This window comes from Lepisosteus platostomus, chromosome 9, assembly GCF_059453375.1.
Source record: "Lepisosteus platostomus isolate fLepPlt1 chromosome 9, fLepPlt1.hap1, whole genome shotgun sequence".
Lineage (NCBI taxonomy): Eukaryota > Metazoa > Chordata > Actinopteri > Semionotiformes > Lepisosteidae > Lepisosteus > Lepisosteus platostomus.
Window position 1 is genome coordinate 49,468,888 of NC_142619.1, and position 15,417 is coordinate 49,484,304.

General features: G+C 35.8%; 1 protein-coding gene across 2 annotated transcripts in view; it reads right to left on the reverse strand.

Annotated features, from left to right (window-relative positions):
* Nucleotides 1-15,417, reverse strand: part of plxna4 (plexin A4) — a 345,804-nt gene that overhangs the window by 168,641 nt on the left and 161,746 nt on the right. For both annotated transcript variants that reach the window (XM_088645402.1, XM_088645401.1), the window contains one exon: nucleotides 11,167-11,298. In XM_088645402.1, coding sequence (XP_088501528.1) covers nucleotides 11,167-11,298 — 132 coding nt within the window. The remainder of the gene's footprint in view (nucleotides 1-11,166; nucleotides 11,299-15,417) is intronic.

Below are 15,417 nucleotides of genomic sequence, written 5' to 3' on the forward strand. Positions count from 1 at the left end.
CACGGCATCTGACATAAAGCTAATTGTGAGACCTCTGCATTCACATCTTTCATAATTGTTATATATTTGATAAATGATCTTAGCTTTTTGAATTTAATTCTGAATGTTTTAATACCGAGATTATATTGGAATGTGGTGAATACATAAAAAATAAAAGAAGGAAACACATTAGTCAACCTTTGTTATATTACCCTAATTTTTCATCTTACTAGACCTGGGAACCAAATTATCTATCATATATTCAAAGTTTGACAGATTGATGGCTGTGAGGCTGTGACATGTCTGTTCTAAAGCAAGATGCATTAAAATAATCATATTGTGTAGAAGCAAATGTAATAACCCTTTGAATAATGTGTAGCCCTTCTCTAAAAAGTAACAGGCACATAATACAAACTTTAACTAAAATGCTAAATAAAGACCATACATAATCAGACTGATGTGGAAAATACATGCAGTAAAATGTTTGTTTCATTTATCATATCTTGAAGAATGAAGCTAATGAAGGTTAACTGAGGATTGAGGTGCATAAGCCATTGCCCTGTGGTGCCTCTAATGACTTTGTCTGGGTCAGTTATTGCCTTTACAGCTTGATATTCAAATCATACGAAAATGCTAAACAGTGCTTATAGAACTCTCAGTGGTAGCTTAATTGTACTTCACAAATAAGGTGTGGAACCCTGAACCCACATATAGCATGTAGGGTTGCCAGCAATTACTTTAATGTTAAATTAATCAATTTTACTTTATGAAATTGGTCCAGATCTTCATTACTCAACACCCAATTTACAGTACATACTGACCCTACAGTAAATGTTCTGGGACACCTGAAAGAAAATACACAACTGGCAACATCACAGTTTTATCAGAGTTTTGACACTTGACAAAAGACATTTTAAGCACATATGCTGATAATGTTTTTAAGCACCAAAACATCTACAGTGAAATATTTTTTCTTCTAATTGCAGAACTGATTATGGTCGCCCTGCAACAGATGAAGTATAATTAAGATGCAGCATCCATCTGGGTGCTGCTATTTCACTGGTAGATGAAGTGGGTCCACTCCATTATGTGAAGCACTTTGGGATTCTTTGAGTTAAAAAGCTCTATATGGATGCAATTAATTGTTATTAAGAAACAAAGGCATCGAAATGATGTAACCTGAGTGCCTAACTATACTCAATAATTGAATACAGAGAGCTGCTCCAGCAGTGTAAGATGGTGCACATAACTGTATGAGTCGTGCTTTTGGCCAGAAACTGAAATAGAGCTGTGCCACATGGGACCTGTAAAATTAAACCACGTCAGACATCTTCATTATGGTTATTCCACAGCACCTCTTATTACTTTCTCCCATCTGGTGGAACAGGGTTGTGGATAAAGTCACAAATGTCCCCACATTTTAATCTTACAGTCAACAAAAATAAACAAAATGGCACCTCCTAAATGGCTCCACTGTTAAAGGCCATTGCCAGAGCCCAGAGTGAGCTCTGTAATCAAGCTTGGGTTGTGTCACCAGCTGACTACGAGCAGGATTAGCTAAGGGTTGTCTCTGCTCTGGGCTCTGTCCCCTCGGCCCTTGCAGGGTTGCAGTGCTGTTGGTGATGGATGTAGCTCTCCTTCAATCAGTGCTGAGACTCCAGTACGGGGCCGTAGCTCCTGCGACAGGTTAAATGCCAAGCACCACAAAGGAGATGGGTAAAATGTTTCTGCCTAGAGTTTATTCACCCCCTTGTGCAGGTGCTGGACTCATCGGTATGAGTTAACATGTACAAAATGCGCAACTGTCATATCCATATCTTGAGATTTGAATTAAAAAAAGGACTTTAAAATTAGCTTGAATAAATGTTGAAAGAAATGCAGTTCACCTTGGTATTTACCCGAGAATGACCATGCACACGTGTACTGTAGCTGCACTTTAGTTATCCTCTTTTAATAACGGTACACACCGAGACGAGGAACGCATGCCTAGATTACACTAAGAATTGTAAATAATGAAAAATAAAATGCGCTTGAGCTCTTTGTTACTATTCTGGGGACATAATCTTTTCCCATTCTGCAGACGAAAAAAAATGATGTCTCAGTAAAGGATTCCTACCCGGAATGCTATTATCTGGTACTCACTGCTTTGACAGGATAAAATAAATTATCTGTGCAGAGACGAGGTAAATTACTATGCACATTCAGACACACAAAACAGATCTACTGAGAAACTCCTCTGTTGTGTTTTAATTAACTGCAGAAAATAAGAGGATTTATCAAGGCCAGCTGTTTATAATGAAATATTATTCAGGACCCTATTGACACAGGTTATATTTTTAATGCTTATCAACACTCATGTAACATTTTTCATCATAGATACTGAAACAGCTCCAATATGCCCTTGGCTTTAGAGACAGGCATGGAAAGGGAAATACAAAAGATAAGAAATTAAGGGGGGGCACTTTGGTGCAGTGGTTAGCACTACTGCCTCACAGTGCTGAGGCCCTGGGCTCAGTTCCTTGGGTGCTATCTGTTCTCCATGTGTTTGCATGCGTTTCCTCCAAGTGCTCTAGTTTCCTCCCACAGTCCAAAGACAAACTGGTAAGTTAATTGGCTTCTGGAAAAAGAGTGAGTGTGTGTGTGTTGGTGTCTGTGTATGCCTGTGATGGACTGGCGTCCTGTCCAGGGTGTATCCTGCCCTGCACTGTTGCTTGCTGGGATAGACTCCAGCTCCTCCGTGACTCTGAATTGGATACAGTGGTTAGAAAATGGATATATGGAAGAAATTAAGGGGACAGTAGAGGATATTCAAACTGCAAAACAGCTCCTCCTGTTCAGTTCTTTAAGCAATATCAGTTTGCACCACTGACCCATCCTAATCTTGTTTGAACTTTGAAAATGTGTTTCAGACCAGGCTTGCTCCTCATTACATGCACAATCTCATTTTACAACACGGATCAGCCTCTAATGCTCACATCTTATTGTAGAAAGAAATATATTGCAGGAAGATATTTTTAGTAGGCTTGATCAAATACTAATATACCTCAAACTTTGCTTTCAATGCTCCCAGCATTTGCAAATGTACTGTACACAATTCCTAATGAACACAGGCATCTACTCAAAACCTCATGTTTATAAGGTAAGATCAGATACACAACATCACAAAATATCACAGATCAAACGATTATAGAAAAGGCAAACATATTTAAGGTACCTATAAGCACTCAAATTAATAAATCTTCAAGGTCAGATAATATAATATCAATTATACTTAAGGAAATAAGACATATAATTCAGAAGCTATTGATGCAATAGTATCCATGGACTGGAGAACTGCTAATTTAGTGCACATACATAAAAGGGTGACAAAAACTGAGACATAAAATTTTACAATATGTATACAATTATATAATATGAACAGTCCTCACATTTGTAGTGTATAATTTTATGGAAACAAATAATTAGAACTAAACTAAAGAACCAAATCAATAATTAGATCTAATTCATAGGATTTTGTTAGCATGGATTTGGCAAAGGTACTGTAGGTCTTAAATTACTGATATAACTTTTTTTTTTTAATTTTTTGAATGAACAAGCAAGAATAGTAATGGGAACACAGAACATGTGACATGGTTTTCAAAAGCATTAATAAAGTTCCTCATAAAAGATCCAAGTTTATGGTTTGATAGAAAACAGTAAACATAAAGAGAGAGTGGAGTGATGTAATTAGTGGACTGGCACAGGGTATTGTATTGTATTAGAACCACTGCTCTTACTATTTTTATATCAATGATCCAGATTCTGGTTTAGTTAGAAACTAATCAAATATCCTTAAAATACCAAAATGGGAAGATTAGTAAACACTGTATTTTGATACATTTTAAGTCATTGCATGCATCTGTCAGATATCTTTAATGTAGGTAAGTTCTGAATACTATATTTTCTGGGAGAAAAAAAACACAAATATAAAGGGGGCAAAAGGGGGCAATGCTGACCCCGATGTTGCGCAAGAAAAGTCTTCAGTTTTGTTTAACACATAATTTATATTTTCTAGACAACAAAAAAGAAAAAAAGATACAGACGATATTAGGATATATAGTTAAAAATAGAATTGAAATGAAGCAATGTTACGATCATTGCATGAGCATTTAGCTTAATTTAGAATACTGTGTACTGTACATTTTTGGTCACCATGTTACAAAAAATACATTGTTATTCTGTACTCAGTCCAAGGAACAGCTACCAGACACATTCTGGGGCTTAAAGAAATGTCCAACACTGGAAGCACATTTAAATCTGGGAATGAGGGCTCTTCTTTACACAGGAGTCTGTTAGTGGAACAAGCTATCCAGGAATCTTGCTGAAGCTGAAACTCTTGGCTCTTTTCAAGAAATTGCTGGATGAGATCCTTGGATCAATTAGCTACTAACTACCAACTGGGCTGGAGTTCTATCCTTTCTTATATTCTTGTGAAAAAAAAATGCATTTACTATTTTGTTTTAATCACACTGCTATTTATTGTACAAAGATTCCATCATATTAATTTAATATTTACATGTTGTTAAAATATGGAAAACGCATTACCATGCACCATGTGAGCAAGAAGCAACACACACTGCAGAACTATCATTAATAAAAAAATAATTTAATTCATAAAAATAAATACTGTAAGTATTGATGATTAATATTAATGGTCATAAAATGCCATCAACAACAGCGACAAAAGGCTCTTGTTTTGTTACTTGTTTTGCAAGACAGAAAAAATATACAGTAGTAGTATTAGTATAGTATAGTGTTTCTGTTTTTTACTTGATTAACCTCTTTCTCAGTTTTTACACGGGAACATCGATTGCAATGTTCCTTCAATAAGTACTGTGAATAATCACCCAGCAAAGACTTGGTCTTTGAAAGGAACTGACCATTTATATGCAATACAACACAATCAGCCCGGGTAAATATAATAATTATTTAAAGCTAGCAGCCATATCACCCTGCAACTCACAACTGGCAACCCACTGAAGCTCAGCAGCTGTGAGCCTGGCCAGCACCTGGATGGGAGACCTCCTGAGAAAAACTATGGTTGCTGTTGGATAATGTATAAGAGGGGTCAGTAAGGAGTGCTCACCCTGCGGTCTGTGTGGATCCTAAAGCTCCATTATTAGTGATGGGGACACGTTATTGTAAAAGGGCGCTGTCCTTTGGATGAGATGTAAAACCAAGGTCCTGACTCTCTGTGGTCATTAAAAAATCCCAGGAGTTTCTCGAAAAGAGTATGGGTGTTACTCCGGCGTCCTGGCCAAATTTCCCACTGGCCCTTACCAATCATGGTCTCCTAATAATCCCAACCTATGAAAAAGCTTCATTACTCTGTTCTCCTCCCCACTGATAGCTGGGTGAGCGTACTGGTGCACTATGGCTGCTGTCGCATCATCCAGGTGAGGCTGCACATTAGTGGTGGTGGAGGAGAGTCCCCATGACCTGTAAAGCACTTTGAGTGGAGTGTCCAGAAAAATGCTATATAAGTGTAAGGAATTATTATTATTATTTTAGATTATTATTTGAGATTACAATTATTGAACTTTGTGTGCTCATGCATGTGCAGATAAACACTGTACATACAAACAGAAGTTGTTTTTAATCCATGTAAGTTTCATACACTTGTATTGTAAAAAAAAAACATTTGTACAATGTTTAAATGTTAATACATTTTAATTGGATTGGATCTTGTATGTTCTAGCTAGAATGCCCTTATCACAGAGAGCAGAGACTCTAATTCCAATCCATTCTGGCTTCCCTCTGTAGTGGTAATGGATTGAAATGGCTACATATGTTAAAACAACTGATGCCCATATGACACACTGTAGGTTAGAGCAATCAACATAACTGACACTAATAATCACGTCTGTTGACAGTGCTAGGGCTGTATTATTGTGGCCTGTGAGCTGCCCTCTCCTCTCTCTGGAGAAGCCAACCCCAGGGCATGACTGAAACACACACTACCTGTACAGCAGAGGTGAGATGCTTAGACAGCAGCTGGCAGTTTCATGTATGCTGCAGTAATGATCACAGATCAACTGTGTGCAGCACCAAGAGCCTGGAAACTCTTTTGAAACTGAAGCCCTTGATGATGAAGGAAAAAAGTACATTTAATGGATGTGTTAGTAGCTGGTCAGAGCTAGTGGCAAGAGCATGTTGTTGTTTAAATTTAAATGGTTTCACAGTGACAGTTTGTGACAAGAATGAACTTAATCATATAAAATACACATTAAAATATAAAACATATATATAATATAGAAATGGTCTTAAGAAGACACAAACTACTTACTGTATTTCACTATAAAGAAAACCTTCTCTCTCCTGTATAAATCAGTATAACAAAAACTACAGATTGAAATGTATTAGCATCGCTTTCTAAACAAAACAAATCCATTGGGTTACTCACAAAACGAAAAGCAAAACAACAATGTAAATATGAATACAGTTGAAGCTTTGCCCCACTATAGCAGACATCTTAAAACATGATCATATTAGATTGAAAATTCATATTTCAAGGGATGAATATGTAAATGGAGGCAAAATAATGTTAAATAATTAATATAGTATTAATCTAATATATATATATGATTACTTTAAAACACAATAAGCACAGAAAGAAAAAAATAACCTTGAGGTTATAAGGTTTTTCAATTTTGACTATTTAAGCTTAATTAAAAAAATAGCATCCTACTTTTATTAGTAGGAGCTTACTATTATTCTATTATCCTACAGTTTGTCTTCTTGAGTCCAGATTTAAACACTTCTATTGGACATGCCCTCAAAGTTGTAAACAAAAACATCATGTAATTGTTCAGAATGCTTCTGTTACTCATGTGTCCACATTTATTCTCTAATATCTGATAACCCTTTAAGGATAAAACAAATACTGAACATACAGTATAAAGTGCAGGCTATACTGTATATGATACTATGTCTTATACAGTATATACACTATAGAATATCATTATTCGTTAACATGCCAAATGTGTCAGTATAGCGAAGTCCCTATCACTGTTTATCATGGTTCCTTTCCATAAAGGTATATCAATAACTAACATCTTAAGAGGGACAAAAAATCATGTTAAGAAATGATGAACCTCAGGGGTTGACTGAACTAAGGGGGCACTGAAAGTATGAGTATATGAGATAATCCGGCTCCAACACTTTTTATTGTATGGATTAAAGAAATCAGTGCCCAGCTGTCAATACAATAAACAGAAGAGACCAATTCCTGAATTACAGAACTGCCAGTTTCACAAACTAGTTAGCACTTTCCACATCTCCTCTTGACGTACTGTACTAAAGATCCCTTAAATAAATAAGCACAAACTTTCCAAACCACATTCCCACGACAAAAAAATGGAAAAATGAAGGGACCTAGCTGTATTTCATGTCATTATGAAGCACAAAAAATTCTCATGTGCCTTGACCAAAATGTTTCGTTTCTCTAGACTTCTCTACAGCTGCTACAAAATCTTGTTTTGATTAAAAAGAAAATGATTGAGGAGAATTATAGTGAAATTTACAACTGCTTCACACTGCGAACCTTGCTTACCACTGGACTGTTAGTGTGTGCTCACTTTACGTACTACAGTATATATAAAACTTTGATTTCAATGTTGTGGCAAATTTAACCCGGAGACAATACACAGAATAGAAGAATACGTTTTTATTTACGGCATACCCTTCCACAAACCCACATTATTGTATAGTCATTTTGCTACAGAATGATGAAGTTATTTTTTCAGGTACTGTAAACCTTGAATGTGGTATTTACGTACAGTACATGGCTGACATTAACAAAATTATCAACTGCCTTCCAAGAATAATACAATGAAGCCAAGAGAGAATGTAGCACTGGCATTTGAAAAACCAGCTATTAGCTGAACCATTTTGGACCACACAACATTCAGTGAAAGCATTTTTGTAAGACCACCCGGGAGTATGTATTTCACAAGTACAACAATTCAAGCAGCACCCGATTCATTCATTCAATCTACTGTTGCTGCTTTTCCACTAAAGAGTGCAGACCTACACTCTGAGCTTTAAGGTGAAAGGGATCACCAACCAGCTGTGGGTCAATCTGGGAAGTACATTTTAATGTAACGGAATGTAGATTTCAATTCAATGCAATTCAATTGTTTTTTTTTTCATTTTATTTTTAGGTAGTGCCCTCAGTGGAACATTTAATCATTGCAGAAAGCAAGCATACTGCACTTTCAGGAGTAAGTCTAAAAGTGGAAATTGCAGGGCAACTTAAAGAACCACTTACAGTATTGCAGAGATCCTTTGCATATGCGGTATACTGTACAGTACATACAAAAAATAATAACAAAAACTGCAATTTTAACTTTAAACTTTGAATTTTAAACTTTAAACTGCAAATCATCAATTGGATTGTGTCATAATTCGTAACTGGCCAAAAGCTAAAAATGAAGAACAAATCCAACTCTAAAGCTTTATTGGTCTGTTTTGGGAAAGATGTTGTCTATGCTATTTTTAAGTCCAGGAAAGAGCAGGTGCATGTAAACCAAAACATTTCTCTGCAAGTTCAAATCAGCTAACACTAATTTATATTAAATAAAAATGGAAAATTATAAAGAAGAATGTCATGTTGTAGGTACAATATATAATATTTGTATACAGTACATGTAAGTGTAATTGCATAAAAAAAACATAAAATCAAATTAACAGATTTAAAGTACCATTGGTAAATATTTTAATAAACTGAGCATGGCCAGCATTTAAAATGGAAATTTTATGTTCCCTGTGTATCAGTTACATATTTCTGTGTTTTTTATACATACAGTATTTACATATTTTTCTGTTTTCCATAACACCATGAAAAATTTATTTTGTGTTCTCTATATTGTAACAGCCATTAGGTACAGTGTTGTTATATGCATTTAACAATCCCTTGTGAAGCTTTTAATTGCCCTATTCCCTTTGAAAAAAATACAATTAGAATAATATGCCACTTTTCTGATCTTTGTCCTCCAATTTTGTATCCTAATTAATCTAACCTCTGCAGAAGACAACACACATACAGTATATACTCAACATTCATGGCTCATTAAGCTATCAATTCCAAACACAGACCTTCAGGTAACAAAAATCATGCAGTATTCTAAGTGTCATTTTGCACTGAATGAAGTTGTGAGAAACAGTGAAGGGAAGAATCTGTTAGTACTTGAGCGAACAGTTTTCTATGTCTGAGAAGAAAAATAAAACATCCCTCTTCTTCAGAAGTAAGAATTGATCAAATGAGACATGAATTAGAGTGAAAACGATATACTGTACTACCATGTCAGAAATCTGAGAGAGTGTGTAATTTGTGAGCCACTGCCACTGCAGAGAATCAAGATGATTTTTTAACAATCTTTGACAAAATTATGAATATCCATACTATTAAAAAGGTCTTCAGACAACATCCCAGCACAAAAAATAATTCCTCCCAGTACAACTGAGCAGCCTTCCTCAGTTTCTTCCTCATTTTTCCATAACATTTATTATTTTGTATATAATACCATACCTTGACAAGCATAGTTAATATCTAAAAAACATTTTTAAATAATGGAAATGGGTGTATTTATATCTCGGATAATAAGTTCAGAATAAAAACCTAAACCTGTTCTAGATACAGCACCTGTCAAGAATAAAGAGGCAGTAACCCCACTGCCAGCAGCAAACATTAAGTCTCCAGGGCAAAGGTGATTCTACAACAGAATTCCCAACAGAATCATGTCACCACTTTGACTATTCTGTGACAGGAGCCTTCATGGCTTCTGAGTACCAATGTTCAGTGAAGGGGCATTTTTTTAATTTTTAGAATGATAGCCCATGCAGGCTACCACACATAATAGTTTGGTGACAAAAGGCACTGGACGTTCATTTAAGATGCACTCAAATGAATGCAATTGGTGAGCCTGAAAACCACTATTCATTGATATAATCGTCCATTCACATAAGAATGAAGGGTACCCCAGTAAAAACACAGCCTCCAGTCCAATCACAGTCCTGGGACACTGGTTAGGAAATTCTGATTCAGAGGAAAGAGTGTCACCTACTGGTCCCCTGACCTTTTACAGCAACAAAAACAACCTAATTTTTCTTAAGAGTATCCCATCCCATTGTTTACTAAGGCCAAGCTTACCTACTATAGCTTCTGTGAGCTGACAAGATTGGGCTGTATAAAAAGTATTAGTTTGCCAGTTGGAGAGAGTTCAGTCTCTGTCTATGACCAAAGAGAAAAGTCAAAGAGTCATTAAGACTCTGGTTACACAAAGGTCAGTTTTGTCTCTGAAGTGGACCTTGTAACAATGGGGACCATTTGGAAGACTTTAGTAACATCATACAGTACAGCATTTAACAAAAATGTAGAACCAATTTGCCAGAAGCTTGAGAACATTGCATCAACCAGTTGAACATTTTTGTACAGTTATTCCGTTTTATTTTTGATCTGAATATAATACTAGATCATCTGAATTAATATGATTCTAACAGAATACATAAAAGCTTTCAGTTTAACTGAAACTGGATGTAACTGTAGAGGCACATTAACAGGCAGCTAGGTACAAAATGCTTTATGAATTATACCTAAATACTTAATTTCACAAATAAAGTATCCACCATTTAAAGTTGGTTTAGTGTAGAGGGTAATGTAAATGTGCATTTTATATCAACTGTGACTATCATTTAATCCACTGTATTTCTTACATACAGAATAATAATTAAAATCTGTTTCATTACTGGATTTAATTAGAACTGGTTTCTTTATTTCATTGTTGCTGAGACTCCTCATCTCTTTGCACAATGAACAACTATTGTACTACTGGGACAAAGTAGTGGGTAAAATGAATTCTTGACACAATAGTTCCAAACACAAAGACTGTTTGAAGGATCCCATTTCAACCAATTAGGTATCTGTGTCTCTACTGCAACAGGTGCTCAGTATAAAAACAACTTATGGGCGGACTTTGGAGCATTTGCTGTATATTCTTTCAACTGTAACATGGTTCTTTATTTTTGGTTCAAACCCCTCACACAATAGCATTTAGAACTGATATAGTCCTTCTAATGGCATTGGTATTTTTGTCCATTCAAAAACAAAATGTAATTTGTGTGATTGCTATAAGATAGTGTATGACTCACCTGGTTTTCAGACATGATGTACAGGTAGTGTTGATCTGCTGAAAAGGCCATGTCCCGCAAAATTGGACCATTTTCAACCACTTGAACTGTCTCATACTGCAAGGCACCATGGGAAGGTCCATCCACTCTGATCTGTTAAAAAAAGAGATCATTATAGTTCAAATTAGGTACCTATTACACTAATGCGTGCAACTGGTTCCATTAGAGTGCAGAAAGTTCAGCTCTGTATGGCAAAAAAGATTTGACCTTTAAGAGAAGTATCTGCACTGAATCATATTAGATCACTTCCGATATGACTATTATTGCCTTACACTGTAATAGCTTTAAGCTTTGGCAGCTCTTTGTTTCCAATATGGATTCAGACAATAATTTGTGACAAATAATTCCAACAAGTAAACATCTGTTCAGGTTTCATGTTTGTGTTCTCATATTGCACCTTACCAAAGTAGCTTCTGGGCACTGTGCCCTAATGGTCAGTTCAAACTCTCTTCTGATATTCCAGCTCTTAACCTGTGTTCTAAAGTATGCCAGATATAATCCTTAATTCCCACACATATACTTTTTGTGTTTTATTAGTCTGACTGACATTTTGAAGTTGCTACCACTTTTCAGTATTTCACAATGAAGAAATAACATACTGTACTCATACAGTATGAATACTTACTATGACTTTAACTTTATTTCCTTGATGAAACATCTGTTTGCTACATTTTTTGGAGCACAATGTAAGACAGATAGTACTCACAGGTATTACTAAACCATTTCTTTTCAGACCATACAGAAAAGATCTTGTTCCATGAAAGGAAGGAATTCCAAATAATCAGGCTCTGTATTTTCATGGAGCTTTTGCCTTTGATAGATCTCAAGCAATGGCACAGGTTCAGCATGAGACCCACGACTGGTTAGAGATCTGAATCTCAAAGTGAAACACTATCAAAGCTCAGAAACAAAAAAGAAAAACACTTTCAAAGAATATTTTTGAAAGCAAAAAAGAAAAAAGGGTAAAAAGAAAAATGCAGTACAAGATCATGCCTCATTCAACACTAGTTATCTTATCTCCCTAATCAGATAAGTAATTTGTGAAGTATTCCGTTACAACATGCCATATACATTTAGCAGTATCTGTATCAGTGAAATTAGATTAATAACATGGAACTATGCAGAATCGAGACAGGCTTTGTGAACTTAATACTGAAGCAAGAAACCTAAGCAGGCAAAATCCAGCGCCACTTGGGATTTTAGGCAAGTGTTCTATACAGTTAAGAATATTACAACTCTGCTAAACAAATTACCTATGGAAACACATAACATCTATTAACATTAATGGGTCTCCACATGTTCTTAGCGATTAGACACAAAATCTGATAAAGCTGGTGTTTTAACTCCTCACTGACTGCAGGAAGCATATAAATACTAAAGGTAAGGTATATACACGGAGGAAAAAAATAGCAAAAACAGTTTCCTAAGAGTGCAAAGTATTTTAAAATCTTAATAAAGTTATAGGGAGACAAACATATGACATGTCTCTGACAAATGCAGAGGTCAGTTCAGTAGATCATACAGTAGATACAGTACAGTGCACCGTCGATCCTCTTTGGAAGCTGATTTAAATTCACTCACATAATACCACAACACCAGCATGAACCCCATCACGAACTTTAACACAACTGAGAACATTTCAAGTAAGCAAGTTACCACAACTCATTCTTTATTTTTCCCACTTCAATATACAGTAGATGAACCTGCTAGTGACTGTCAGTTATAGACACAATGCAAGCATGGTTCATGAGTCTCAGGATCACGGTGCAAATAATTATGGTTGCATTGGGATGCACACCCCTGTGGATTGTTGCAGTTGTAGCATTTGTATTGCATTTTCTGCTGTGCCATGCCGTGCATTGGTAAGCAGTAGTCAATCCAGACAGCAGGAAGTTCATCTTAGATGTCTATTATGGTATAAATGACTGACATTTCCAGTGCCTTGGAACCAAGACCATAAACAGTCGATGACCTACTGTGAGCCTATGAGACATTTAGCAGTGCAGCTGGATATCCTTTTGTCCTCCCATTATGAAACAGTCCTTTTATGTTCATTTAGACATGTCGTGTCTGCCACAGAACATGTCCTGTAGCCTTTCTTCTAAGCTCACTCTTTTTGACTTGCACACACTGTATAAGCTGCTGCAAGGAAGTAAATGCACTAAGCTGGCCATCTTTCAGCAGCTGAGAAGTTTTTCACTTTAAGAACTACTATGCCTCAATAGCCAGTACGACAGTGTACTACTCTTTCCCACACAAATCCATGCATGTACACAGTCTATACAAACACACAATGGCATTATTTTTAATGGGATTAGAAATTTAAACTTCATTGTCCTTGGGACTTTGTGTCTTTATATCCCACAGGGTTTTATTAATTTCTCCAAGGTGTTGCCATTAATGCAGAAGCCATCTCTAACATAGACATCACAGTCACGTTCCTATAAACTTCAAATACATTTTTAATGTTAAGCAAAGATTTACAGTGTTACTGTATACTGTAAATGGTTAAATCAGGTACAGGATGTATTTACTACAATATACTTAAATTTTAACTTACTGTATACACAGGATTCAAAATATTTTAACTATAATATATGTACATAATCTGCAATGTATTCAATTTACAATTACAATAATTTAAACTGGAGAAAAGCTCATGTAAAATGTGCCCTCTATTTAAGGCATTAAAGTTTAGAAAAACATTTTAAAGTTTACTCTGAATTCCACAGGGGAATGATGCTTGGTCCTGAAAACAGAAATATGCTTTGGCTAAAACCTATACAGCTGAATTGTGAACATACTACATCCAATTAAGGATGATTATACATAACAGCAACCGAGGCATTTTAACACGCCTGGAAAACGCTAATGCTGATAACCACATCACTTCATCAGATTATTAAAGGCACAAGTGGACAACGGCAATGCTATTAGGTTGAAAAAGAACAGCAGTGCAAAACTGCACCTCAAATGGTAGAACTGATTCAAATGTGGCACTCAAATTCCTAACAGGACATTTTGCACTCATTTCAGTACCACAAGCACATAAGCTAAGATTGAGAATTACCGAGTAGTGAACTATTGCTTTATCTTTGACTTACTATCATCAAAATAATTTGAGAGACTGCTTTATTAAGACTAGGTCTCGTACCAATATAAATTCAGCTGTCATTGATATATAATCAGAATACAACTTAAGAACAGAGCCCTGGGATGCACTAGACATAACCAACTGTAGAGGAGGAGCAGTGCACATTTGCTTTGAAGTGTTGTCTATACCTCAAACTATGAAAGAACTGTTAAAACCCATAGAACCCATAAAACAGAAACGTCTCTAGTCTGGTTGGCAACAGTATAATTTACACTGTATAATTCTCAAAGGCAGCACTAAGGTCCAACAGAGCACAAGGAGACAGAAACCCTGAGCCAGCAGGACATTTAATTTCAATATCTGGACAAAAGCTATAATCTGAAACTGGAGTGAAACTGAATGGAAGCCATGGACGGGCGCTGGAACCGGCTCACTTGTCTTTATGATTTAATTACGATGGCAGCTTCAGAAGTAATTATGAATCTTAAGAGAAACTTGTCTTCAGTTTTTGTGAAAGAAAATGCCTCCAAAATTACTGGAGGTCATTGATATCAGGACAATGGCCCAAAGCCTATAGCCAGTGCAGCCGAGATGTTCGTTATTAGAAATAAGTGGATAGTGTTAGACTGGATAAATCAATCCAACTGGGCATGAACCGTATTTAACAGCCCGAACAAACAACTGAAGCCAGAAGATCCCAAGAATAGCCAAAAACTCAAAGTCAAAGTTTGCTTTAGCAAAGTCTTGGCAAAGCATCTGAAATGATTTATCAAAGAGCTTGGATAACTCAATGAATCACGGACTTCATACAGTTATTGCTTCAAAGAGATATGTAACCAAATACTGAATTTTACACTTAAAAGTCAATGTGTCCCAATACTGTATATTCTAATATATTAATATATTATATATAATTCTAATATGATCAAAGCTACACGTAGAATTATCTAGAAATACAATGGACATTACTGTATATCATACTTATTATTCATATTAATCCTATGATCACTAATACAAATTGCTTGAATATAAAACAAAAATTTATGTAGGGCACTGTACTGTATATTTAATGTAGAACTATTGCACTACTGCATTGAAGTCATTTAGAAATACTGTAT